The 24,751-nt window shown below is 39.5% G+C and overlaps 1 protein-coding gene across 1 annotated transcript in view; it reads left to right on the top strand.

The window, feature by feature from the left end:
- Positions 1 to 24,751, top strand: part of SLCO5A1 (solute carrier organic anion transporter family member 5A1) — a 162,077-nt gene that overhangs the window by 110,895 nt on the left and 26,431 nt on the right. The window contains exon 6 of the mRNA XM_054498563.2: positions 14,945 to 15,143. Within this exon, the coding sequence (XP_054354538.2) occupies positions 14,945 to 15,143 (199 nt within the window). The remainder of the gene's footprint in view (positions 1 to 14,944; positions 15,144 to 24,751) is intronic.

Below are 24,751 nucleotides of genomic sequence, written 5' to 3'. Positions count from 1 at the left end.
GTTTTATCTGAAAATATGTGATTTTGTTATTAAAAACCAAGAATAAATAAGGTCTGAGCAATAAAGGGAGAAGATTAGATGATTTGCTGAAAGATTTAGAGATGGGTCTAATAAAATTTAAATTTTTGTAGGCACACAGGAACCATGTCATCTGTTTCCTTTCTAGTAATTTCTACGCAATTGTTGCGGGAAACTAAGGAATTGGAGAGACTGAATGGAGAGCAAGAAAGTGTTTATTTAATGTGTACACCGGCTCTGCAGACATATGTCCTGAAAGTCTGAGCCTAGAACAAATAAAATGAATTTAAGCACTTTGAGGCGGGCACTACGTGAAGCAGGAAGCAGACTTACAGAAGCAAGAACAAAGGCTGCTGTGACACTTTTGCAACATGTCTTACATGTCTGGGAAAACTTGGTTTGCAGGTTATGTGTCTCTGTCTTGTGATCTTGCAGCTGTGCAGGGAAGAAACGAACAGGAGTTCACAGAGCCTACAAAATATGAGGAGGGTAGATATGGTTAATGTTTCTTGGGAGAGACAGTTAATATTCTCTTCTAATTTTAACTTCGGGGGGGCTACTTAAATTCTTTTTAGCCTTGGTTAATACAGCAATTCATTCTATGAGCTATTGTTATTTCTCTTACTATTGCTATAATCTTTACTATTATTACTTATGCTATTATTCTGTTATTTTCTTAATTTCCTACTTCACAATGACTAGTTTCTATAAGGTTGATTAATTAATGGATTTCTGAAACCTAAGTTCTCATAGACAGTAGGGTTGATGTTCTCCACAGATGCTCCGACCATTAGATTCCTAGAGTATGTTTGCGTTTGTAAAACTTATTTTGTGGATTTCATTATCTGGTGGAATTGTGCATGTCTTTTGAAACAAACAAACAAAATCTTCAGGTTAAAAGTGCAGTATTTAGCATACTGGTTAAGATTTTCAACCCGTCTGTCACTGTCTTGTCCAAAGTTGTTATTTCTTTCTGGCTTAAGTTATCTTATTCAGAGAGTAAGGTGAACTGATTAATTTTTGAAGTTTCTTCTTGTTACAAAATGTTTTGATTTTTATTATCCTGGACTCCTGGTAAACTTTCTTTAATGAATAGATGGGGACAGTGTACAACTGGAGTATCATGTAATCCCTCTAATGCTGTGGTCACGTTGCTCCTTCTGGTTTTTGCTCAAATGGCCCCTTGTCAATGAGACTTTACCCAGGATCCCTCAGTTAAAAATGCCACTCCTCTCCCTACTCCTCATTTTCCTTACTCCGCTGAGCATTTTTCTCTGTAGTATTTTTTACCTTCTAACATTCTGTACAATTTGCTTAATTATTGGTTTGTCTGTTTCTCAAGTTAGATTGTAAACTCAATACGGACAGGAATTTTAGTGACTTTTATTCCCTATGTGTCTCCAGAGTTTAGAACAGGCCTTGGCACAGAGTGGATGCTCAATATATGTTTTCTGTTAAATTAAATATATACTTTAAAAATTACATATTTTTGTAAGTTTTCTGAAAGTTGTTTTAAAAAACATGTTTGTAAATAACCCAAAAATGAATTTTAGCTCAACTACCATTTAAGTAATTGAAGATTAAAAACACAATGTGATAAGGGGCATCTATGGAAAACCCACAGCTAACATCATACTTAATGGTGACAGACTGGATTGTTTCTCCTTAAGATCAGGAACAATGAAAGGATGTCTGCTCTTGCTACTTCTATTCTTTGTTACACTGGAGATTATGCCCAGGGCAGTTAAGGAAGAAAATGAAATAAAAGGCATTCAGATAGGAAAGGAGGAAGTAAAGCTATTTGTATTTACAGATTATGTGATCTTCTATAGAGAAAATCTTAAGGAATTAATTATAAAAACTATTAGAACCAATAAATGTGTTCAACAAGGTTGCAAGATCTTACAAGATCAATATACAAAAATCTATTGTATTTCTATACACTAGCAATGGATCACAAATCAAATTAAGGAAACAATTTCATTTACATTAGCATCAAAAGAATGAGCTATTTAGGAGCAGATTTAACAAAAGAATTGTAAAACTTACATTCTTAAAACCACAAAACATTGCTTAAAAGTAAAAGAAAATGTTGGTCAAAAGATACAAAATTTCAGTTATGTAGGAGGAATAAATTGAAAAGGTCTACTGTACAACATGGTGACTATAGTTAATAACAATGCAGTGCATTCCTGAAAATTAACAGTAGATTTTGTGTGTTCTCACTACAAAAAAGATAAGTATGTGGAATAACGTATATTTTAATTAGCTCAATGTAGCTGTCCACAATGTATCCTCATTTCAAAATGACATGCTGTACCTGATAAATGTATACAGGTTTTATTTATCAATTAAAAAATTAAATGTCAAAAAATTAAAGAAAATGTAAATAAATGAAAAGATATTGCATGTTCATGGATTGGAAGACTTAATATTATTAGGATGTCAATATTTCCTAAATTGATCTGTCTGCAGATTCAATACAATCCTCACCAAAATTCCAACTGGCTTCTTTGCAAAAATTGGCAAGCTGCTTCTAAAATTCAGATAGAAATGTAAGGTACCGAGTATAGCCAAAACAATCTTGACAAAGAACAAAGTTGGAGGACTCATAATTCCTAATTTCAAAACTTACTGAAAAGTAACAGTAATCAAGACAGTATGGTGTGGGATTAAAGCAGACAAGAACATCAGTAAAATAGGGTTGAGATCTCAGAAATAACCTTATATATTTATTGTCAGCTGATTTTTGACAAGAGTGCCAAGGCTATTCAATGAAGAACAAATAGTATTTTCAACAAATGGTGCTGGGACAACTGAATAGCCACATGCAAAAGAATGAAGTTGGACCCCTACCTCATACCACATACAAAAAGCAACTGAAAATAAATTGGAAGCCTTAATGTAAGAGCTAAAATTATAATACTCTCAGAAATAAACATAGGCATAACTGTTTGTGACCTTGCATTAGACAACATAACCAAAGAAAAAAAAGATGAGTTGGACTTCGTCAAAATTTAAAACTATTGTTCATCAAAGGACACCATCAAAAAAGTAAAAATGGGCCAGGCATGGTGGCTCATATCTGTAATTCCAACATTGGGAGGCCAAGACAGGAGGGTCGCTTGAGCCCAGGAGTTTGAGAGCAGCCTGGGCAACACAGGGATACCTCATCTCTATAAAAAATACAAAAATTAGCTGGGGGTGGTGGCGTGTGCCTGTAGTCCCAGCTATTTGGGAGGCTGAGGAGGGAGAAATGCTTGGACCTGGGAGAGTGCGACTACAGTGAGCCATGGCTGTGCCACTATACTCCAGCCTGGGTGACAGAGCAAGGCCCTGTCTTAAAAAAAAAAAAAAAAAGGAAAAACACAGCTTGCAGAATGGGAGAAAATATTTGCAAATCATATATCTGCTAAGGCAGTTATATTTAGAACACATAAAGAACTCTTACAACTCAATAATAAAAAGAAAAGCCAATTAAAATGGGCAAAGTATCTAAGTGACATTTCTCCAAAACAGATGTACCAATGTCCAACAATAAGCACATGGAAAGATGCTCAACCTTGTTAGTTATCACGGATATGCAAATCGAAACCACAATGAGGTACCACCTCACACTCAGATGGCTAAAATCAAATATTATCTGTGATAATAACAAGAGTTGGTGAAGATGTGTAGAAATGGGAATTCTCACACTGCTGCTGAGAATGTGAAATGGTGCAGCCACTTTGGAAAACAGTTTGGTACTTCCTCAAACACAGAGTTAACATATGATCCAGTAATTCCATTTCTAGGCATGTATCCAAGAGAAACAAAAACATATGCTCACACAAAACTTGTACATGAATGTTCATAGCAGCATTATTCATAATAACCAAAAAGTAGAAACAACACATATGTCCATCCACCAATGCATGGGTAAATATTATTAATAAAATGTGATCTAGAAATGCAATGAAATGTTATTTGGTCATAAATAGGAATGAATAACTCACAAGTGCTTCAACACAGATGAACCTTGAAAACATACTAATTGACAGAAGCCAGGCACACATATTGTATGACTCCATTTATATGAAAGGTCTCAAATAGGCAAACCTATGGAGGTAGATATTAGGTGGTGATTGTCTAGGGCTGGAGCAGTGGAGGGCGAGGGAGGGCTGGGTGTGATAGCTAATGGGTATGGCGTTTCTTTTTAGGGCAATGAAAATGTTCTAAAATTTTAGTGATGATTGCATGTTTCTGTGAATATACTAAAAACATTAAACTGTACACTTTAAGTAAGCAAATCGTGTAGTACGTGAATTGTAGCTCAGAGAAGCTGTCAATGAAAAAAAAGAAACACAATATGTCTAATTAGTGATTTGACTATATTTATGAAATGGCTGCTCTGGTCTTCCCTATTCACTCGGCAGAATTAATATGGTTTCTCAAAAGCAAAATTTCCACCTGGCCTTAGTGGGGCAAGGGCGCTCTAATAGGTATAGTTCAGATGTGCAGACGTTTGTCTCAAATTTTTTTCCATATACAGAATTTGAAAAGTCTGCTTACTTCTCCCAGGGGAAGGATAGCTTTGTCAGGGTTTTGCAGTTCTGCCATTAGTGGGAGTCATGATGATGAATTGTCTCGATGGAAAAGCTCCGAGGGCTGCTGGATTTGGACAACAATGGACAGAGGAGAAGTTGAAAGTTGCTGACAGAAAATGGATCTTGCCCAGAGGGCCTCCAAAGAGGGTTTTGTACTTGGCATGGGCCACATCTGTGGGCTTTACTTGTATGAATGGAAACCCAGTACAGAAAATTGATACCAACGTCGTTTGAGGCTTATTTTGATAGCTGAAAAAGTTAATAAGGTACTATTATTCTCCTGCGAAATTTCCTCTGCAAAGGCCCCCTACCCACCTTTCCAGTAGTTTGCTTAGCGGTTTTCACCTTCAGTTTCCCAGCACTAGGGAAAACGGAAGTAAATACTGTGATTTTTGCATTTCATCGTTTCAAGTGGTTTTTGCCCTCTGTGGGTTTATCGCGTGGATGCAGAAAATTCTTTTAGGTTTGTAAGCCATCAAAGATGAAATATTAATTTGATTTGATTTTTGAATCCCTTTCATAAAACAGCTCAGCATTCTCTTTTATGCATTATTTCAGCCAGAGCTTTACAGAAACCCGAAATGAAAAGCATAGTTGTTTTCACTGTTGAATGTTCCTTTTTATTACCTTTCCTTCAGTGATCCCCAGACCTTGAATCCTGAGATTGGGGTTCTCATATTTCTCTCCTACTGCACAGTGTCTCCCTGTGTTGGTAAAGAGTTGAAGAAAGTGTTATCATGAGTGAATGAGATCCGTTTGGCCTAAGAGGAGTTAAATACGGGCTTTATATAAATATCTCCCTGTTGAAGTCATCAAGGCTAAGGTTTTTAGAAGTGTGTAATTCCTTTGAAAGCCTTTACTAAAAATTTCAGCAAGGCTACGCTAGAAATTCAAGGACATTCTCTTTGGGTTAGCTGTAAGTGATCCCATGGGAGCCACACTATGATTGTCACAGGGAACCTGACAGAGGAAACTGAGGCTGATGAAGTCTACTTCTGTCTTCTCTAACTGAAGTTATAGAGGGGCAAAACTTGAGACAGCTGGGGTGCAGCAGCTTTGAGCTAGGTGAGCTATGCCCCCAGCTTATCTGCCTCAAGAGAATTCCTAAAAGAACTTACTGTAAGTTCTTCTACTCTGCCTAAAGGCATCTTCAGGTACTGGCAGCTTTGACTGCAACAAATGCTCAACGCATGCAGGCTGCCTTTCCTAATCCTAAGTCCAAACAGGGATTTGCTATCCCTCCTTTAAGTTTTGGCTTGAAGCTATGCTGTGAAATATTATGGCTTTAAAGAAAAAGTTTGTTCTCTGCCTTAAACAGCCACTGAGTTCAAAGAAAAAGGTACCTTAAATTAATTCTAATGATACATCTTGTTCATTGTTTATGAAGGGATTGCTGAAATTTTTTACAACAGTAAGATTGAGATATATGAAAGAGAAAGAGATATACTGTGCTTTTAAACTTTGTGGAGTCATTTATAGTTTGTGAGAATGTGTACTTACCATACTGTCTCTTCTCAGATCAGTTAAAATTTGCTAGCTTCAAGGTTTGGGTTTTTAAAATAATCTTTTTAGTAGTTTCCTTCTGACAGTAATTGATACTTATTTCCTATAAGAAAATGTTTGCAAGAGAAAATGGAAGCTTAAAAGGGTAAAATTATTTATTCTGAGCAAGAGGAAAAGATGTTTTTTGAATCATCGGGTTAGAAGCTTAGGCTTTAGAGAAGTGAAATAACCTTGAGTCAGTTTCCTTGCTCTAGAACTCTTTAGGTGTTTCTTCCTCTGTGATGTGGAGAGAATGCTGTATTCCTTCCAATCTGTCACACTTTTGCTTGCAAGGTGCACCATGATTTTGAGTTACTATGAAAGAAAAATGCTTCTAATTAGATTATGACATAAGGCGTGCATACTATTGATTGTAAGACACACTTTGGGTTCAGAGCATAAAAATCTGTAACATTTGAGAATTAAATGAGATACTATATTTAGAGCAGTTATCACAGTACCTGGCATGTAATCAACATCTGTGTGTGTATGCAGTTGTTTGTGGGTGTGTGTGTGTGCACTTGCACACAAAAAGAAAAAGGGAGGAGGGAGGGAGAGAGAGAGAGAATGAATGAGTGAATAAATGGCACTTTATTCTTTTCTAGGTACTCATTCTGCTTTCTTGTCCGTCCCATGTGCCCAGCCAGGCAACAGCAGAATCCACATGTCATAATGGCTTACAATGATATTCCTTAATTATTGATAGTCTCATGTTTGCAAGCCATTTATTTTCAACAGAACTTAAGAAAACTTTGGACATGGAAAACACAGAAAGGGCAGTGAAACTAGAGCAAAGAAATGACAATGTCTAAGAGTCTAAGAGCCTGTCTTTATTAATGTAAGTCACCATGGTGGGATATTCTGCACCACTGTAATTTCACAACAGATAAGAGGTTTCGGAGACTGATATTGTACTCTGCATTTCCTTTGGTGGCTTGGCAGTTTAAACTTTTGCTAATAATGTTCAATTCAGAATCTTGGTAAAAGTGAGATTTTTCAGGCACCATCTAGATATTTAGTGCTTATCAGTTTTAAACTGATTTTAGCAATTTATTTTAACCTCAAATTAGATCTTAGATTATCTATTTGTAAAATGGGATGCAACCTAGTTCCAGGAATAAATGAAAACAGAAATTAATGAGCAAATCGCTTGAAGATTTTATATAATAAATTCAAAGTTATATAAGATTTTATATAATAAGTTCAAAATGAATGTTTGTTCTTTCATCCAAACACACACTAGGCGTTGGTCAGTGCTAAATAAATAGGAAGATACTGAAAATATAGACAAGAACCTTAAAGAAAGATAACAGAAAGATAGAAAATAAACACAATAGGAGTGGCAGGTGTGATGAGAGGGGCTAGCGCTGGGTACCATAAAAGCACATTGTTGCTGTCTTAACAATAGCAACAACAGCAAAATTGAAGCTCCCTGAACCTATAATACATTCTTGATAATGAATGGGTTGCCTAATTTTGTTCTCTCCTTTGGTTCAGGTTTTCCTGTGCTCCAAATCATGCTTTAAGCTCACGTATATTTTCTGTGTCTATTTACAATACAAATTGGCAAAAATTGGAGCGAAAGAGGAAAAATTCAGTCATTAGCTTTTATATTTGGTAATTAAATAAATATTAATTTTTCATAAAGACCCTTTGGCTCCATGCAGCCACAAAAGGAAAGTAATATTGGGGTCCAGAATAAAAACGTCAAAATCTAATGTTGCGGCATAATAGTGCTTGACAGAGAAAGAAAGAAAGTAGGACAATTAATGTCTGTTTGCTTGGATAAATGACTAGATAAAAGATTTCCAGCTGGAAAGCAGCAGGATATTCCCAGACCTTTTATGAGCAAAGCAGAATCTTCTGCATTGTCAGCACTTAATGTTGCAGTGAGTTCTTTAGATTCAGATAAAAGACCTGCTGCTAAATATCTAACAGAGTTTTATGTGTTAAGAACACATAGTAAGTAAATATCAAAGATTTGTATATTTAAAGAACACATAGAGGTTTATGTTGGGCCACTAATAGATTGCTTAAATTCAATTCTATAGATTAAATAGCATATAGGAATTTGCCTAATTATAATTCCAATATATGTGTGCAAATTTAAACTCATAATATTAGGCAGATAATGAAGTTCATACTCGTTAAAATGATGATGATGAAGAAGATGATGATGGCCAGCATTTATTGAGTGTATGCTGTTGGTCAGACACTGTTTGAAGCCTTTCACAAGTCTTAATTCATTTAATCCTAACAATCCTATGAAGAATATACTATTATAATCCACATTTCAGAGAGGAGAAAATCCGAGGCCTGGAAATGTTCAGTAACTTGCCTGAAGACACGCAGCTTGTAAGTGGCTGAGCTGAGATTTGAATTCAGGGAATCTGGCTACATAGCCCAGAGTCTTACCTGGATCTGCTTCTTGATCATATGGAATTGCGTTGGGCTCTCTCCTCTACGGCTGGCACCTCGGGCCTCGGGTGCCTGGGCTTGGTGCATCTTCCCACGCTCTGCCCCCCTTGCCCTCCCCACCGAACATATGGAAGTGTCCTTGGGTATCCATCCATTGATGGCCTTTTCCCCACCTGCTTCTCTCCTGCGCTCCCCAGGTCTTGGCCATTAGAGGGCGCGTGGAGCAGGAACTCGGGGGTTCCTCCGAGGCTGGGAACCCGGCAGGGTCGGGGCAGAGGCGCAGAGAGGTGAGGTGCGCAGAGGTGAGAGGGGCAACGGAGCGGCGAGCTGACTCTTTGGGGCCTGGGGACAGAGGGAAGGGAAGGAGGGCCCCAGCCATGGATGTGAATTTGAGCTCAGAGAGGGCTAGCGGCAGGACCGTAACTTCTGCCGGGAGAACCCATCTTTTCTATTTATCTTTTCCACCCCCAATAGGGAGTGGGCAGGCGGGGAGGCCTGGATGGCGCGTGGTGGTGGGTGGAGAAACTGACTCGCAGCCGCTCCATAAACTCACCCGGAACTACTAGAGCTGCTGTACCTGGAGCCAGGGGCTTTGAGTGGGGGGCAGTATGAAGGTTCTGAACTGTCCGACTCCATCCCTGCTGCTCGTCCCAAGACGCGTATAATTCCCCAAAGCAAACTTCCGATCTTTCTCTAACCGGAGATCCGAGCGATGTCCATATTCGCGTAAATGAGTGGTCAGACCTTTCTGTTTTCATAGTGCAGCGAGATCCAGATGATGGGGGCGCCGAAGAACATTTTCATGGGTCTTCACTGAGTTTGGTGTGCCCTCATATTTACCGATGACAAATGTTCTATTTTTGACAGCCTAATGCTGATTAGGATGCATAGTCAAATAAATTATGCTGCTGTTTAATTATGACTCAGCTACCAGCATGGAGATTTGTTGTTATCCTGAGGCTGTAGTACAGTATCTGCGACTCCATAATTGCTTAGTTGAAATTGAAATTTTATGAATAAAACGTTTTCATTCTAAAGGTAAATTAATCACATTGATAGCATGTATACGTTTTCTTGGTGAGGAGGGTACTTTATTCTCCAGCTCATCTCACCCTAGAGCTCTGGGTGAGATTCCAGGGACCTGCTGGGTGTAAGAGGCAGCTGTGGTAATGTGGGCCTAGCTTGGGGCTGGGAACAGAAAATGTCAGTTTCAATCCAAACTCCCCTTTTTGTGCTGTGCACTACAGAGCAGGCCACTTCTCTGAGTCTTCAATCTCATCTGTAAAAGGGCCATTGCCGGTCGGGCGCGGTGGCTCACTCCTGTAATCCCAGCACTTTGGAAGGCCGAGGTGGGTGGATCACCTGAGGTCAGGAGTTCGAGAACAGCCTGGCCAATATGGTGAAACCCCATCTCTACTAAAAATACAAAAATTAGCCGGGTGTGGTGGCCAGCGCCTGCAGTCCTAGCTACTTGAGAGGCTGAGGTAGGGGAATCACTTGAACCTGGGAGGCGGTGGTTTCTGTGAGCCGAGCTCACACCACTGCACTCTAGCCTGGGCAACAAGAGTGAAACTCTGTCTAAAAAAAAAAAAAAAAGCCGTTGCCGATTTCACAGAACTCGTGAAGATTACAGGACGAACACTGGCTGCCAGGCAAAACTGACTTTAAGTTAATCTCAGTTTTCCTCTGTTTCTCTTTGTGAGTTGTTGAACATGCCGGAGCATGCAACCGTGCAAGTGAATGCAGCTGCAAGCTTCTGGTGTCCAATATCGTCTGGACCCGTATTACCCTCTATTACATATTCTTAGTAGTGCTGACTTCACTTTCCCATCATGGTTTTTCCAACCCTTGGCCATATTTAAAGTTCTCAATATCTCTTCCTTCTAAGAGGTGGTTTTGTTTTCAATTGTACAGAAAAAAAACCAACAAAAATCAAAGGTATAAAAAATGAATCTACAGCATGTTATGAATTCTCGGAGGAAAAACGTCTGCAATGAAATATGCCAGAATGCAATCAGTGGATTTTTGTTCCTTCCTGCTTTTCTGTTTTCCTTCCTACTTTTCTATGTTTTTCAACTGTTTTGTTACAATATGTATTACATTATGTTTACAGAATAATGGAAAAATAAAACAGAAAAACTAACATTGTAAAGCTACTACTCACCCACGGATTTATCCCCTGTTCTAGCCCAGAGAAAGGAGTCTCTCTCCCCCTATTCAGGGCTAAGTTGATTATCTGTGCTATTAATTCTATATTATCCTGACTTCTCAAGGATCTTGCATTGTCATTAGCTGAAATTTCCCCTCCACATTCAACCATTCATTCCCTTTTTAGTTTATTTTCCTCAGTATATAAATGTGCTTAAGTCCTCTCTGCATCCTAGCAAACAGATAAAACCCTCCAAACCTCAATCCTGCCTTGTTCCCAGTCTAATTCCAGACCCATATCCCTTCTTCCTTTTACATGCAAAGTTCTAGAAAGAGCTGATTGGATTCTCAAACTCTAGGGCCTCATGACTGACTACTCAACCCATTGCAGTCTGGTTTCTACCTGCATGACGCTCTTAAAATTGCTCTTGTCAGAGGTCCAGTGACACATTGTCTCACTTCAGTCTTTCTTACTGGACTTCTCTAAGGCACTTGATACTATTGTCTATTTTCTCCTTGAAACTCTCTCCTTAGTTTCTTGGTTTTCTTTTTTTTTTTCTTTTCTTTTTTTTGAGAAGGAGTCTCACTCTGTCACCCAGGCTGGAGTGCAGTGATGCAGTCTCAGCTCACTGCAACCTCCGCCTTTTGGGATCAAGCAATAATTCTCCTGCCTCAGCCTCTGGAGTAACTGAGATTACAGGCATGCGCCACCAAGCCCCACTGATTTTTGTATTTTTAGTAGAGACGGGGTTTCTCCATGTTGGTCAGGCTGGTCTCGAACTCCTGACCTCAAATGATCTGCCCACTTCGGCCTCCCAAAGTGCTGGGATTACAGGCATGAGCCACTGTGCCTGTCCTCTCTCCTTGGTTTTCTATGGCACAGTTGTAATGGTAATAACTACGATTTTTTTTTTTTTTGAAACAGTCTTGCTCTTGTTGCCCAGTCTGGAGTGCAATGGCGCATCTTGGCTCACTGCAACTTCTGCCTCCTGGGTTCAAGCCATTCTTCTGCCTCAGCTTCCCAAGTAGCTGGGATTACAGGCACCCACCATCTCGCCTGGCTAATTAATAACTACAATTTATATTATGTACCAAATACTATATGCTGTATCTACTTATAGATAGTGCCTGTAATCTTCATTCTAAGGCTAAGGTAAAAGGAAGACATCTCCATGACAAGGCAAAGAAGTCTGAGTTAGAAAGTTTAGGAAGCCTGCATGATTACATGGCTACAAAAGATGGAGTGAGGATTTGAACTCCAGTCTTTCTGAATCCAAAGCCCAAGTTTTTCCTGCTTCTGACTTTTTTTGTTCCCCACATTTCCTCTGGCCTCTGTGGCTGTTCATTTTCAACTTGCTCTGTGGGCTCACCTTTTTATGATACCCCATTAACATTGGCGCTTGTCTGAATGTTGTGGTTTTGACCCTTTTGTTTTACTCTGCACCGTCTTGTTGGAACATCTCATTTATGCCATGAATTCATCTCCTGGCTGTAAATCCCCCAGCCAGCTCTTTGTTGATCTTGCAGCCCACAGACACAACTGGGTGAGGCATTTCACCTGATTGTTCCTCAGGCCCTTCACAATCAACAAGTCTACAATGGGGGCCGTTGAGCTGCTCTGCACACACATTTCCTCCCCATGTTCCAGATTTCTTCCTTCATCTGGTGTCATGCAGTCATCCTTCCTCTCTCCCTGTCCTTATCTAATTTATTGGGCCATCTTTGTAGGGCCCTACTGTGGCTCACAAAGACCTTTGCGGTCATCCTCCTGACCACTTCTCTGACTTGAGTTTTGAAATGTCTTGCGTGTCATTTCAAGATTGATCTTTGTAATACACAGCTTCCATCCTGTCAACCTTAGTTCAGAGTTCTTCAGTGGCCTCCATTATCAGAAATACAACCTGAGCTCCTTTTCATGGTCTTTCACGATCTCCGTTTTCCCTACCTCTCTTCTCCAGGTCTTTCCACCTCCCAGCTGCTTCCTTTCCATACTCAATATTTTGGATTGCATTGAATCCTCAATTTCGTTATTTCATGCCTCTGTGCATGTATTTCCTTTGTGCAGATATTTTCTTTGTGTAGGATATTCTCTGTGCTGGTCCATTGGGCAGATTCTGTCTCATCTATTGAGAGTCAACTCAAATACTGCCACTTGTGTAAAACCCTCCCGGATTTCATCCAGGGAAGATTCTCTCTCTGCACTTCATATAATTATTTTATTGTATTCTAATTTCTATTAAGTTGATTGTTTCTCTTTTAGATTGTAAGGTTCTTGGGGGCAGGCACCATGATGATTTCTTTATTTTTTTGAGATGGAGTCTCACTCTGTCACCCAGGCTGGAGTGCAGCGGCATGATCTTGGCTTACTGCAACCTCTGCCTCCGGGGTTCAATCAAGCGATTCTCCTGTTCTCAGTCTCCTGAGTAGCTGGGATTACAGGTGCACGCCACCACCCCTGGCTAATTTTTGAACTTTTAATAGAGACGTGGTTTTGCCATTTTAGCCAGGCTGGTCTCGGACTCCTGATCTCAACTGATCCACCAGCCTCGGCCTCCCAAAGTGCTGAGATTACAGACGTGAGCCACTGCATCTGGCCAATTTCTTTATTTTTTTTACAGTGAAAAATAACATACCCCGAAGTACATTAAACATAATTTAGAGATAATTATAAAGTTAACACTGTGTAACTGTCTTAGTTCATTCAGGTGGCTATAACAAAATTACCATAGACTGGGTGGATTATAAGCAACAGAAATTTATTTCTCACAGTTCTGGAGGTTGGGAAGTCCAACAACAAGGCCCTGGCCCTGTGTGGTGAAGGAGGGCCCAATTTCTCATAGAAGGCTGTCTTCTCACATGTGACCTCCCACCATGTAACTTCACATGGAAAGGTGAAGTAGCTCTTTCAGGCCTCTTTTATAAGGGCACGAATCCATTCATTAGGCTTCCCACTCTTGTGACTTAATCACCTTCCAAATGCCCCACCTCCTAATCACCCTGGGGATTAGGATTTCATCATGTGAACCTTCTGGGGACACAAACATTCAGACCACAGCAGTAACTATTACCCAGGTCATGGCATGAAGTATTTTTCAGCACCAGAGGAACCTCCTGCATCCCTTCCTGATACCATGAATCCGTCTACTATTGGCTTTTATGTTAATTACTCCTGGGTTTTCTTCATAGTTGTACTACCTGTTTGTGCATTCCCAGACAATGCTGTTTAGTTTTACAAGTTGTTGAACTTCATACCAATGTAGTGATGTCATGTGCATTCTGTTGCATTTGGTTCCTTCCATTCATCATTGTCTTTGTATTATTCTTCATACAAAGTTGTGTGTAGCTACGTTTCTTTCCATTTAATGAGTGTATAAAAGCACTCCTTTATATAGGCATAACATATATGATATATTTATTAATGGACATTTGGTTTATTTCCATATTTTTACTATTATAATACTTCAAATATCTTGTCCACTTCTTTTGGTACCCATGTGCAGAAGTTTCTTCAGGGTATAGATCCAAGAATGGAATTGATTGCCACAGGGCGTGTATATCTTCAACTCTACCAGATAATGCCAAACTGTTTTTCAAAGTGAGTGTTGAGATTTACATCCTGCCAACGTGTTGAGAGTTCCCAATACGTTACATCTTTAACGTGTGGTATTGTCAGACTTTACAATTTTCACGAACGTGATTGGTAGGTAGTGGTATTTCACTGTGGTTTTTAAATTAAAAAAATTATTTTATACATTACATTCGTACGTATTTATGAGGTACATGTGGAATGTTGTGACATGCATATAATGTGTAATGATCAAATTGGAGTATTTAGGGTACCTGTCACTGAGTATTTATCATTTCTATGTGTTAGGTGCATCATCTGTATTTCCTTCTGTGTAATGAGGTTGACCCCCTTTCACATGTTTATTGTTTGTCTGGATTTTGTCTTTGGTGAAGAACTTATTCAAGTTTTACTCACTTTTGTAATGGATTGCTTGTCTTTATTTTATTGCTGTATAAAAGTTTTTATTGAAATCTGGATGTGAGTCCGTTGTTGATTGTGTGTGTTGAAAATAACATTATACTATAAAATCACATACAATGAAGATGTATTGATTATAGTAATTTTTGATTTTTTACCTTAGTACTACTGAGCAAGAGACAGAATAGATAAGATGAATAATAGTGTACACGAGTTCAAATTAATCCTCTCCTTCTTTTCTCCCCAGGGGTTATTATCGTCCCCAGTGCTGGTGTTGGTATTGTCCTCGGAGGCTACATTATAAAAAAATTGAAACTTGGTGCCAGAGAATCTGCAAAACTAGCAATGATCTGCAGTGGTGTGTCTTTACTGTGTTTTTCAACCCTATTTATTGTTGGATGTGAAAGCATTAATCTAGGGGGCATAAACATCCCTTATACAACAGGGTAAGTACCTCTTAAGAGCTGCGTCGTTGTCTGCACGATGGAGGTGCAAAGCCCCATGGAGTTTGTGCATCTGCAGTCAGAATCATACCCCTCCCTCCAAGCTGTTCTCCCTGTGTGTGCTCTGTGTGCTCTGCCTCTCCAAGTGGAGCATGCACTCCTGCAGGGCGGAAGCCAGGGTCTCGTCTTCCTCTGTGCCCCTTCTGACCCTCACAGAGGGACTTTCATAGCATTTTAATTACATCAGATGAGGATGAAATGCTTATTGGATTAATGAAAATTCTTCAGTTTTTATTATAATGTTTTAATAGAGAATGTGTTTCTGTAGCTCAAAAACATAAAATTCAATGAAAATACAAGGTACAATGAAACTTCTTGCTGTTACCCAAGTCCTCCATCCACCTAGCTCTTCCCATTCCTCCAACCGAAGATGAAACAGGTAACCCCTTTCATTCATTTTTTTGCATATCCTTCCAAGGCTTCTTTATTTAAGATGTTGTGGATATGTATTTTCAATTGTCCCTCTTTTGTATCTAAAATAGAGCATTCGTACATGCTTTGCTAAGCTTTTAAAAAATGGAACAATATAGCTTGGAGATCCTTCTGTACTGGTAGTAACAATCTGAAGCATAACTCCCCCTTACCATGACTGTATTGTAGGCTGCGCATTCTCTTAAGTGCTTTACATATGTTAATCCATGAATCCTCTCAATAACCTATCAAATAGGTGCTGTTATCATCCTGAGTTTACAGATAGCAAAACGGAGGTACTGATCACATGTAACCAGTGGACTGCTGACAAATGTTTAAATGGCTCTCTAAAAAAGGCTCATGGCTGGTGCGGTGGCCCAGACCTGTAACCCCAGCCCTTGGGGGAGGCTGACTCAGGAGAATAACTTGACACTGGGAGTTCAAGACCAGCCTGTGCAACATAGTGATAACCCATTTATACAAAAAGTAAAAAGTAAAAAAAAAGCCCTGATTTGTGGCATTTGGCAATTCTGAGATGTAAATACATCCCTGTGGCTGATTTCATGTCACCAACTTGTCGACCCTGAACACCGAGTTGGGAGGAGGTGCTCAGTCACACACCATTGTATAATGTTTCTATCATACACGTAGAATAGACTTAAATCGCCTAGGCAAGAGCATAGATAATAGTAAAATAATTAGAAGGTGATGAGTTTTACATATTTATTATCCTTGTCTTTAATATCATTTAATTGTATGTTTATATCATTTGATTTTTAAAAATAGTTGTGTTAAACAAACAATTGACAAAATCCCTTAGAATTTCACAGTAGAATCTTGTCACCCAGAGTGGCTGCCTCCAGTGCAGCACTGCCCAGAACCCAAGACTTAACCTCAAGCAATTTGGCTACAGTGTCTGTGCCCATAAGCACTGCCTTTAACCACTGCATAACGTTCCATTGTATTCCACTTTGTATTTAACCTGCCCCCATTTGGTGGGCAGTGGGTTGTTCGTAATCTTTAATTGTATTTATTTATTTATGTATTTATACACATGGTCTCACTATGTTGCCCAGGCTGGTCTCGAACTCCTGGTCACAAGTGAGCCTTCTGTTTCAGCCTCCCAAGTAGCTGGGATTATGGGCACATGGCACCGTGCCCAGTTAATTTTTAGTTGTTAAAAGCAATGCTGCAATAAATAACTTCAAGGCATTTATCACTTCTCTTGTGTCTCTTGTGTGCTCTCTATGTGCAGAATAAATTCTCAGAAGTGAGATTGAATAAATAGTACCAAATTACCTCCACAGGTATTGTACCAATTTTTGCCCTTACCAGCAATGGGTATGAGTGCTGTTTTCCCCACACCCTCACCAAAACAAGGTGGAAAGCTCTCTGTGAGAGTTATGGAAACCTTAACTTTTATTTCTTTTCTTTTTTTTTTTTTTTTTTGAAACAGAGTCTCTCTCTGTCTCCCAGGCTGGAGTGCAATGGTGTACTCATGGCTCACTGCAGCCTCAACCTCCCAGGTTCCAGGGATCCTCTATCCTCAGCCTCCCAAGTAGGGAGAGTATATAGGCATGCACCACCATGTCTGGCTAATTTTTTGTATTTTTTGTAGAGACGAGGTTTACTTTGTTGCCCAGGCTGGTCTCAAACTCCTGAGTTCAAATGATCCTCCCGCCCCCACTTCCCAAAGTGCTGGGATTACAGGCATGAGCCACTGTGCCCAGCCAACATTTACTTCTTAACCACATGTAATTTTGTTAGGATCTGTTCATTTAACAGAGCTTCATTGTCCAAGTTTTGGTGCTTGGTGCCAAGAAACACTTCTGTTTCCTTTTTTTTCTCAGTGGAGTTTTATGTTCTAAAATGTTCCACTTTGCATTTGAATAACAAAAGCTTTGATTTCATCTAGCCAATTTAGTATGTTTGGGGGTGAGGAGAAGGAATAACAAATCAGAGTTTATTTATATTACAGAATACTGTGCCACCTTTTGTCCTGGGAGTTATTTTTCTGCCAGAAGACATCGGTGTGTGTGTGTGTGTAAGATGCGTGTAGCGGGTATGTGGCTTCCTGATAGTGCCTAATAGGATGGCACAAACAATAAAGTCTTGAAAAATGGAAAAGCAGTATAGAATAAGAACTCAGGCTCTGGAGTGGAATTAGAATTTGGATCTTGACTCTGCTTGGCTGGTTGCTTAACGCTAAACCTCAATATCTACTTCTGTAAATTGGAGTGATGTTAGCAGCAATCTTAGAAGGTTGTGGGCAAGGGTTATGTGTGTAACACATGTAAAGCTCTCAGCTCAGTGTGAGGCACTGAAGGCTAGCTCTTGTCATTAGTCATCACTAATAAATTAAGAATAATTTCTATTTCTATCAAATTATTTTTTATTAAAATTAGAGAACATAAATAGAATTAAAAAGTTCATAACAAAAACCCAGCAGTCTTATGACTAACTCTGATTTGCAGGGGCAATAATTTTAAATTCTTTTTAGCTGTTTCTTCTGCAATGTATCTCTGTATTTTCAGAAATACTATATAAATTAATCAAACTAAGGTGTTATTTGTGACTTCCTAGCTTGGCAAATGAGGAGCTTCACTTTATCTTTACAAATTGTGGTCAAATCCTTTTTGGTATTTTCATGTTAAATTTATGACATGTGTATTGTCAATGAAAAGGGTCGAACTCTGTAAAATATTTGAAGAGATTTATTCTGAGCCACATATGAATGACTATGGCCTGGGACACAGCCCTCAGGAAGTCCTGAGAACATGTGGCCAAGGTGGTCGGGGTGCAGCTTGGTTTTATACATTTTAGGGAGACATGAGACTTCAATCAAAGACATTTAAGAAGTACATTGGTTTGGTCCAGAAAGGCGGGACAACTCGAAGCAGGGGCCTCCAGCTTTTAGGTAGATTAAAAAATTTCCTGGGTGACAACTGGTTGAGTTTATCTAAAGACCTGGGATCCATAGGAAGGAATGTCTGGGTTAAGATAAAGGACTGTGGAGACCCAAGTTCTTATTTGCAGAGGAAGCCTTCCAGTAGCAGGCTTCAGAGAGAATAGACTGTAAAATGTTTCTTATCAGACTTCAAGTCTGTGTTGATGTTAATGTTGGAGAGGTATAATGAGGCATGCCAGACTCCCCACTTCCCATCCTGGTCTGAACTAATATCTCAGTTTAAATTTTAAATAGCCCTGGCTGAGAAGGAAGTCCATTCAGTTGGTTGGGGGGCCTTAGAATTTTATTTTTGGTTTACAGCATCATGATTAATTTCCTTATTTGTGTAACACTGATTTTCCTGGAATTAATAATTGCCTTATTTTCATTTACTTTGTTTTCTTTGAATCTGCATCTAGTTTCCCACACCCTCTGAGAGCTCAAAAAATATCTCAACATGACCTTCCACCTATCTGATGAGCTCAGGGTTCCATTTCCCCACTCCTTGGAGTCATCAGGGCCCACAGTCCCCCTACTCTCATCTGGACACAATGTTTCTAGGCTGGCTGCCCGGCTGTCATCCTGAGAATTCCTTTGCCTCTCTCTGTATTGATCCCTTGTTTTTTGGACTCTGTGGAGTCCTCTTTTTTGATTTACTCCCTCATTTTGATGGAGCACATCCTCCAGTAGCTACAAAAAGGCTGTATGGGCTGTAACTTTGGTTTCTTGGGAGACTTTTTATTATATATATTGATAAATATTATATATAAATATATACACACACATACACACTGTTACCTTTGATTGCCAAGTTGGCTGAAATTTTGGATGAGTCATTTTTACTCAGAGTTTTGAAGTTTTTGCCCCGTTGTCATCTAATTTCTAATGCTCTTTTTGGAAGTCTGGCTTTTCTTTTTCCCGATGCTTTGTATGAGATGTATTTTTCATTCCTGGGAGCTTCCTTTTATTACTAGTATTTCAGAATTTTACTATGATGTGTTTTGAGATGGATCATTTTGATTTTTTGCTAGGCACATGGTGAGCTCTTTGTGACTGGAGACTATATTTTTCAGGTCTGTTTTTAAACTTTAATTTCTTTTTTCTCCTTGCCATTTTTTCTCATTCTCGCCTTCATTGACCTCTCCTTTTCTTATTCTTGTTTGGGGATACTGGCAACTTTTTGCATGCCTTTGACCAAAGAATGATCCTCCTCTATCAGAGAAGGTTGCCCTCTTTGACCAAGTGTGCAGCTTCAGGAGGGATGCAGGTGGAGCAGTGAGGGAGGCAGGGGGACACCCGTCTATTCAGCCAGATCAGTTGAATCAACCCTGACAATCAATGTGGTGGCAGATGTCACAGCCAAATTACTCTCATATCCTCCTTTCCTTATTATTTATCACCATTTCATATGTCCTTTTCTGTTCTACTTTTAAAAAAGATTTCTTGCATTTTATCTTCTAAGTCCTCTGTTGAATTCTTTACTTTGGCTGTCATCTTTATTTTTTTGAAACAGGGTCTTGCTCTGTCATTCAGTCTGGAGTGCCGTGGCACGATCATGGCTCACTGCAATCTCTGCCTCCTGGACTGAAGTGATCCTCCCACCTCATCCACCTGAGTAGCTTGGACTGCAGGTGTCCACCACTACACTGGGATAATTTTTTGTAGAGATGGGGTTGCTCTATATTGCCCAGGCTGGTCTTGAACTTCTGAGCTCAAGCACTCTGCCCACCTTGGCCTCCTAAAGTGCTGGGATTACAGGCGTGAGCCACCTCACCCAGCCTATCATATTTTTAATTTCAAAATTCTTGCTGGATTTCAGAATGTCCCTTGTTTCTAACCATCTTGCTTTAATATTTTCTTGCTTTAATATTTTTAATTAATTAAAATTAATATTTTAATATTTTCTCTTACTTTTCCAACATTATTTAGATTTCCTTTTTTTCCTAATTTGTCTCTGTGTCCTATGAGTGCCTAACTTTCTCTTTATTTTGCTGTCTTGATTGTGTTAGCAGCTCTGTTCAAATTTCTGATGGTCCTTAGCTTGCTCTTGGTATTGAAGAATGAGAACTTAAAAAGTTGAGCAGTTGCTGTGTGTGTGTGAGGGTAGGGCTTGTCATCTGGTGGGTCTCGCTGTGGGAGGTGGATACAACTGGAGTTTTCATCAGGGTGCTGCAGTGTCAGAACCCAAGGGCTTACCTCTGAGGTGCTTCAGTTCCTCAAGAGACTAATGCTCCTTTCTCTCCTGCTGGGGCCCTGCTGGGGAGGACTACAGGCTTGTAAGCCTCGCTGCTGGCATCCTAGAGCTGAGAGTTGGGGGAATGGGCCTGGGTCCTCACTGTTCATTTTGCAGGCTTTTACCTAACTTCCCTGTCATCATTCTAGCATCTCACCGAACTTCTCCCTTATGTGTGGTGCTCTTATGTCAGAGCCTTTGGTTCATTTTCTCCAGAAAACAGGGAGTATGAGGGAAGGAGCGGTTACCTAAGTAGAGAAGAGATGGGAATTTGCTTAAAATTGTATCGTAGATGGACCATATCTTTCTTGTGTTACTGTCCTCGAGGTCTAAGGGCCTCTTCTTTCTCTTGTTACTTGCGTTGATCATGCCCATATGTTTTTCTAAGTTCTCAATCACGCTTTCTGTTTTACTGAATCTTCCTCTTTTCCTGAACTCCATCCTTCTGCTTCACTTTGGACTGCTTGTTCAGTTGACATAACTTACATCCCGGGACCTCCTTTCAGAAGTTTCCTCAGTTGTATCCACTAGTTTTTGTTTGTTTATTTATTTGGTAACTCCTCATTTTGCCAGAAAAAAACCTCAGATAACTTCCGTGGAAAGGCTACATGGGAAGAAATATTTCTGAGCCTGTGAGCATATTAAAGCATCTTTGTTCTTTCACATTGAAGTGAAAGTTTAAGCAGGCATAGAATTCTAGGTTAGCAAATTATCAGATCCATTAAAAAGTGGGCAAAGGACATGAGAAGGTACTTTTCAGAAGAAGACATACACACAGCCAACAAGCATGTGAAAAAATGCTCAACATCACTAGTCACTAGAGAAATGCAAATCAAATCCACAGTGAGATGCCATCTCAAGTCAGTCAGAATGGCTATTACTAAAAAGTAATAAAATAACAGATGCTGACAAGGTTGTGGAGGAAAGGAAATGCTTATACACTGCTGGTGGGAGTGTAAATTAGTTTAGCCATTGTAGAAAGTAGTTTGATGGTTTCTCAAAGAACTTAAAACAGAATTACCATTCAACCTAGCAATCCCATTACTGGTTATATATCCAAATAATTCTACCATAAAGACACATGCACACATCTGTTCATTGCAGTATTATTCACAATAGCAAACACGTGGAATCAATCTAAATGGCCATCAATAAGAGACTACATAAAGAAAATGTGGTATATACACACCATGAAATACTATGCAGCCATAAAAAAGAATGAGACCATGCCCTTTGCAGCAACATGGATGGAGCTGGTGGCCATTATCCTAAGCAAACTAACACAGGAACAGAAAACCAAGTACCACATGTTCCCACTTAGAAGCTGAACACTGAGTACACATGGACACAAAGAAGGGAACAACAGACACTGGGGTCAACACCAGAGGGTGGGAAGAGGGAGAGGATTGAAAAACTGCCCACTGAGTACTGTGCTGTTACCTGAGTGATGAAATGATCTGTCCACCAAACCCGCTTAACACATAATTTACCTATATAATAAACTTGCACATGTACTCCTGAACCTAAAATAAGTGAAGAAAAATTAAAACAAACAAAGAAGTAAAAATAAAAAAAAAAATCTTTCTGAGGACTTTGAAACCATTGCTTTGTCATCTAGCATGTTCTGTTGCTGATAAGAAATGTAATTTCAGCCTTAGTTCTCATTTCTCTGTAGCTAACTTTATTTGGAAGTTTTCAGAATACTTTTTTTCAAGGTGTTATGAAATTTCATTAAGGAATGCTTTACCCTCAGATTTTGTCATGGCTGGATCCTTCTTATAATCCCAATGCCACCTTCTCAGAGAGGCTTTCCATCTCTGCCCAATCTAGGGGAGCCCGCTGTCCCCCCACTCTTGATTACATTATTTCTCCTTAGTTTCCTCATGGCTCTTAACATTATGTGAAATTATCTCATTTAATGATTTGCTTTGCTTTTGTCCCCTCTGTCTAAAATATGAGCTCCTTGGGCACTGTTCGTAGATCTGTATATATATGTATATATAAAATTTTCTTTTTTGAAACAGAATCTCGCTCTGTTGCCCAGGCAGGAGTGCAGTGGCACGGTCTCGGCTCACTGCAACCTCCACCTCCCGGGTTCAAGTGATTCTCCTGCCTCAGCCTCCCGAGTAGTTGGGATTACAGGCATAAGCCACCATGTCCCGCCCAGCTATCTATATAACAGTTGCATCCTCACCATCTAAAACATGTATGATATTTGTTGTGTGAATGAATGAATGAACGAATGAATGAATGCCTCGGCACAGGGCTTTGTTCATTCATTGTACTAGGCACTTTCTGACCCTTTTAATGCAACACGCCTTTTTTTTTTTAAACTTGTTTTCTCTTTTCCCTGTGTTCTCTAGTACTCTTGTTAGTCAGATGTTGGAACGTATGGACTGGTTGCCTGTGTGTTTAGTTTATTCTCTCATATTGCATGCTTTTGTCTTTTGCTATTAGAGATTTTTTTTAAGCCTCGTTTTCTATCTTTATGTACATTTTTTATTTTGAGGATTTTTTTCTTTGCTGTATTCTGAGTGTTCCCTTTTCATAGCATTCTGGTGTTGTTTCATGGAGTAATGTCTTCTCAGATCTCTCTGCACATATAATTAGAATCTTTTTTTTAACTTTGTTTTTATGCTTTGCATTTTATCATTTTGTTTTAAAGAATCAGTTTTTCTGTTTGTTTATTCTGGGCTTTGCAGGTGACAATACTCAGCCTAGCATATCTCAGATGGTGTCTTTCCTCTCCCTCTACCTCAAATACAAGAATGAGGGGATTCTATTCAGAGTTCTCAACATCTAGAGTAGAAGTTTAGCTTTTGAAATTTCTTCCAGGTTCCTTAAAGAAGCACTTCCTGATGAATTTCTGGGCCGTAAATTGGAGATGGGAGGCAATGGATAAATGAGAATGGAAGGGCTCACTGATACAATTTTCTCTTCCTTAGATCTCCAGGGAGGCTCACAGTTTTTTCTCCACATCTCATTTTTGCCTTCTGTCACGTCTGCTCACTTTGAACTCAGAAGCCGTGGAGATTCGATCGGGCAGGCTGGCTCCTCTTTCTCCAAGGCGGCCTCTGCCTGTCTCACATAAACCCATGCCTATCTACTTGCCATTTTTGTGAAGTTTGGTGTCATGCTTTCCTTTTAACCCTACTCTGCTTTTATTTCAAGTGTGTTCTCAGAAGGGAACGGAAGGCACAGTCCATGTCTCACCTGCTTTTAAACAGCAAATTTCCTCAAGACTCTTAAAGCCCCTGCTTACCACCACGCCTACCTCATCCATCCTGAATCAACTGCTGCTGGGCTTGCCCAGCACTACTGGGAAAAAATTATATAATGTGCTGATTGGCTCCATTACAAATTTATGAGTTCCAATTTTAGCAGGCCCTCATCTTTGCTGAGCAATCCATTTACTTCGTCCCAGTCAGCTTTCTTTCTCGTGCCCCTGATGGTGGCCCTGTTTTTATTTTTAAACCCATTTCTTCAAGTCCTTTATCGTACCCTGGTCTTGTTTTTCTTAGCAGACAACCTAGTAGCCCATGTTAGTTACAGATGAGGTTATGAAGAATGAACTTTCTGAACTTCTTTCTTCCATCCCCTCAAACTCATTTGTCCAACACAGTATTGTTTTCAAAGGCAAGTACTGGCTCCATCATTTCCTAACTGTGTGACCTTGCAAAAGAATTACATAACATTGTTGAGTCTTGGGTTTCTCATATATAAAATTGGTCAATCTCTCCTGGTTACAAGCACAATTAAAGTTCATCTCTCCTGGTTACCAGCATAATTGCTCATACATTTGGTTGAAAACATTAAAATAGCGCGGAAGGGTTAAAAAAAAAAAAAGAGAAGTCAATGTCTCTTTCTCTCATCCTCAACCTTTCATTTTTTTTACTTTTTATTTTTGAGATGGAATCTCACTCTGTCATCCAGGCTAAAGTGCAGTGTCACAATCTTGGC

Source organism: Pongo pygmaeus, chromosome 7 (genome assembly GCF_028885625.2).
Source record: "Pongo pygmaeus isolate AG05252 chromosome 7, NHGRI_mPonPyg2-v2.0_pri, whole genome shotgun sequence".
Taxonomy (NCBI): domain Eukaryota; kingdom Metazoa; phylum Chordata; class Mammalia; order Primates; family Hominidae; genus Pongo; species Pongo pygmaeus.
The sequence above is the reverse complement of the archived record's forward strand: the minus strand, read 5'-3'. Positions and strand labels throughout refer to the sequence as shown.